Source organism: Nerophis ophidion, linkage group LG11 (assembly GCF_033978795.1).
Source record: "Nerophis ophidion isolate RoL-2023_Sa linkage group LG11, RoL_Noph_v1.0, whole genome shotgun sequence".
Taxonomy (NCBI): Eukaryota; Metazoa; Chordata; class Actinopteri; order Syngnathiformes; family Syngnathidae; genus Nerophis; species Nerophis ophidion.
This window is the reverse complement of record NC_084621.1, coordinates 27,488,001-27,491,371: the sequence shown is the minus strand read 5'-3', so window position 1 is coordinate 27,491,371 and position 3,371 is coordinate 27,488,001. Positions and strand designations below refer to the sequence as shown.

Here is a 3,371-nt window from a genome sequence, read left to right as displayed (position 1 = left end):
ATGACCGTATAAAGTATTTCAATGGTTGGAATCCACACTTTTGGATGATATACCAGTTACTATGGTAATCTAATTAGTTACTATGGTAATCTCATTAGTTACTATGGTCATCTACGTTACAGCAGCTCAGACGAGGCACCAAGCAGTGTGGGTGGGAAGTTCTAAAGCTCATTGATGTATCAGATTGTATGTGGGTTTAGTTTGTACCCTTCGCGTTCATATCTCACTGTTTGTTGCATTTTTGTCGCGTTTCACTCGATTGTAAAATATGTCGATCGGAAAGGGTGTTGTGCCATTCATATATTGTCAATATTCAGTGTTTTACCCCAAATAGAAAAAGTTCAAATTCTATCAAGTTTTTTTAAGGTGTTCAGTCATAACGTTTTTAGCATTCAGTCAGACATTGTGAGGTTTTGTATTAGTGTTCCTAAAAATAGATATACCGGCCCCCAGACACATTTTTTTCTCGAAATGTGGCCTCCGAGTCAAAATAATTGCCCAGGCCTGATCTAATGACATCATTAACAGTACTGCGTGGTAAAACAGTATATTTATTACCGTATTTTTCGGACTATAAGCCGCAGTTTTTTTCATAGTTTGGGCGGGTGTGCGATTGTGTGTGAAATTATTAACACATTACTGTTAAATATCAAATAATATTATTTTTCTCATTCGCGGAAGAGACGGAGAAAATGTCAGCAATCGTCACACACACGTCAGCCAATAAGAATTCGGCGGGGGAGGGTCATGCCAGAAGTGCATTGTGGGTCATGGAATGCTAACTGCTATATACTACTGACGTAGCTAATAAAATGGATCATTTCAACGTTGGCGGCGACTTATAAAAACTGAGAAGGGCTGTACAAAAATGTCACTGAAAAGGAAATCATGTACTGCAGATTACAAGATGGACGTAGTGAAATATGCAGCAGGAAACGACAAGAGGAAGCGGCGCATACCTTTGGAGTTGGCAGAGTTGTTTAGAAGCGACATCGAGGAAGAAGATTCCATCGGGTTTATCCATTAGGAGTGACAGATTGTTTGGTAAACGTATAGCATGTTCTATATGTTATAGTTATTTGAATGACTCTTACCATAATATGTTACCTTAACATACCAGGCACAAGAGATGCGCGGTTTGCGGTCTCATCCGCGGAGTCCGCGGATAAACCGCAGGTCGGGCGGGTGACATGATGAAAAAATACATTTTAATTTGATTCGGGCGGGTGGCGGTTGAACCATTCGGAAATATTTGATATTTATAGTTCAGGGATCGGTATACTTTACCATTCAAATAGCCCTTTAGGACCCGTGTCAAAAAGCAAAGAAGACAATAGGAGACGTAAACATTTTAAAAAATATATGCCGGCAGTCACCCAGTCAATAATTAATAGGGCGTGCTCTGAAGCCTTGGCCTTTGACACCTTCTACAGCATGCACAATCTACTTGCCAGTCCAGCGATATGTTGTGTGTGGCTTCCGCAGCAACACGCACACGACTGCAAGGCGTACTGGGTAATACAGAGTACACTAATGGTTGTGATATAAACAATTTTAACACTTAGTAATATGTGCCACACTGTGAAGCCACACCAAACAAGAATGACAAACACATTTCGGGAGAACATCCTCACAGTAACACAACTTAAACGCAACACAACAAATACCCATAATCCTTTTGCATCCGTGACACTTCCTGAATATATTTTACACCCCCCCGTGCGTCTGTAAGGTGGGCGTGGTTGGGGGCGCGGGGGTGTAAAATATATTCAGGATGTGTCACGGATGCAAAGGATTATGGGTATTTGTTGTGTTGCATTTATATTGTGTTACTGTGAGGATGTTCTCCCGAAATGTGTTTGTCATTCTTGTTTGGTGTGGCTTCACAGCGTGGGGCATATTACTAAGTGTTCAAATTGTTTATATCACAACCATTAGTGTACTCCGTGTCACCGAGTATGCCCTTCAATCTTGTATGTGTGTCTGCGGAAGCCACACATAACATGTTGTCGGACTGACAAGCATATCATACATGCTGTAGAAGGCGACAAAGCCAATGGCTTCATAGCACGCCCTAATAATTACTAAACGGGTGACTGCCGGCAGTCATTCTAGAGAATGTTCGTGTCTCCTATTGTCTTCTTCGCTTTGTGACACGGGTCCTAAATAGCTCTTTGAATGGTAAAGGTGGCCGATCTCTGATGTATCTCAACGGGCGGGTGGCGGGCGGTTGCGGTTGTGATAAAATGTTGGTTCGGGTGTACGGCGGGTGGATGACGACTTTGGTGATGCGGTTGTGGATGATATAATTGCCTATCCGCGCAGCTCTACCAGGCACCTTCTCAGTTGGTTATTTATGCATCATATATGGTACACTTATTCATCCTGTTGTTCACTATTCTTTATTTATTTTAAATTGCCTTTCAAATTTCTATTCTTGGTGTTGGATTTTATCAAATAAATTTCCCCCAAAAATGCGACTTATACTCCAGTGCGACGTATATATGTTTTTTTCTTCTTTATTATGCATTTTCGGCGCACGCGACTTATACTCCGGAGCGACTTATACTCGGAAAAATGCTGTTACTGTGGGTTTTTTTTACAAAGTGTACTACAAAAGGTGTGATGGTGTACCTAGTGTAGTGTCCGGCGCAGTATTGTAGTGTTGCGGGCGACTTGAGACGATAAATAATAACAATATTTTTTTCTCCTGTCGTCCTTCACTGACGCAGCAAAAAGCCAAAGAGACCTCAGAGACAGAGGCAGCAAAACAATCGCCTCAAACCTTTGACGCTGGCCTACGACGGGGACACGGACATGTAGTCGTGCTGAGGGGGACGCGTGGCTTCACCTATCACGGCGGGGACGAGGTTATTTTTGTTTTTTTTCTGTCTTTTTTTTTCTTCTTGTGCAGCACGAAGGGAGAAGAAGAAAATCATTTTAGAGAACACCAGAACATCTCTTTTTTTTTACTGTGCAAGTCAGTCATGACCTTTGCCCTCTTCTGCCGAATGCCTTTTTTTTTGTTAGCCCCCCCCCCCCCCCCCCGCCCGCCCCTCCCCCCGCATAATCAAGAAGTCTTTTCCAGCAGGAGACAAAGACTTTTCTGCTGAGTCGCTGGAGGCTTAGGATGCTGGGACGCTTCCGACGTTTGCCAAAAGTCATCGCGGGGAAAGAAGAGAAGGATGAGGAGGGATGGATGAGGAAGGGGGGTGGGGGGGGTGGGGGGGGGGAAATCTCCATAAAGGGGTTTAGAATTCCTCCTCAATCCTCGCCTGGACTCCAAACTCCTGGCAGAAGAGGGACACTCTTTTAGGTTGCCGTCGCCATGGAAACTGGCCGCTCCGCCCTGACTGTGTTTTACATGCACT

General features: G+C 43.6%; 1 protein-coding gene across 1 annotated transcript in view; it reads left to right on the top strand.

Annotated features, from left to right (window-relative positions):
- thsd7ab (thrombospondin, type I, domain containing 7Ab) overlaps positions 1 to 3,004 on the top strand; it is a 351,090-nt gene extending 348,086 nt beyond the window's left edge. The window contains exon 31 of the mRNA XM_061916619.1: positions 2,733 to 3,004. Within this exon, the coding sequence (XP_061772603.1) occupies positions 2,733 to 2,823 (91 nt within the window). The 3' untranslated portion in view covers positions 2,824 to 3,004. The remainder of the gene's footprint in view (positions 1 to 2,732) is intronic.
- Positions 3,005 to 3,371: the final 367 nt, after the last annotated feature.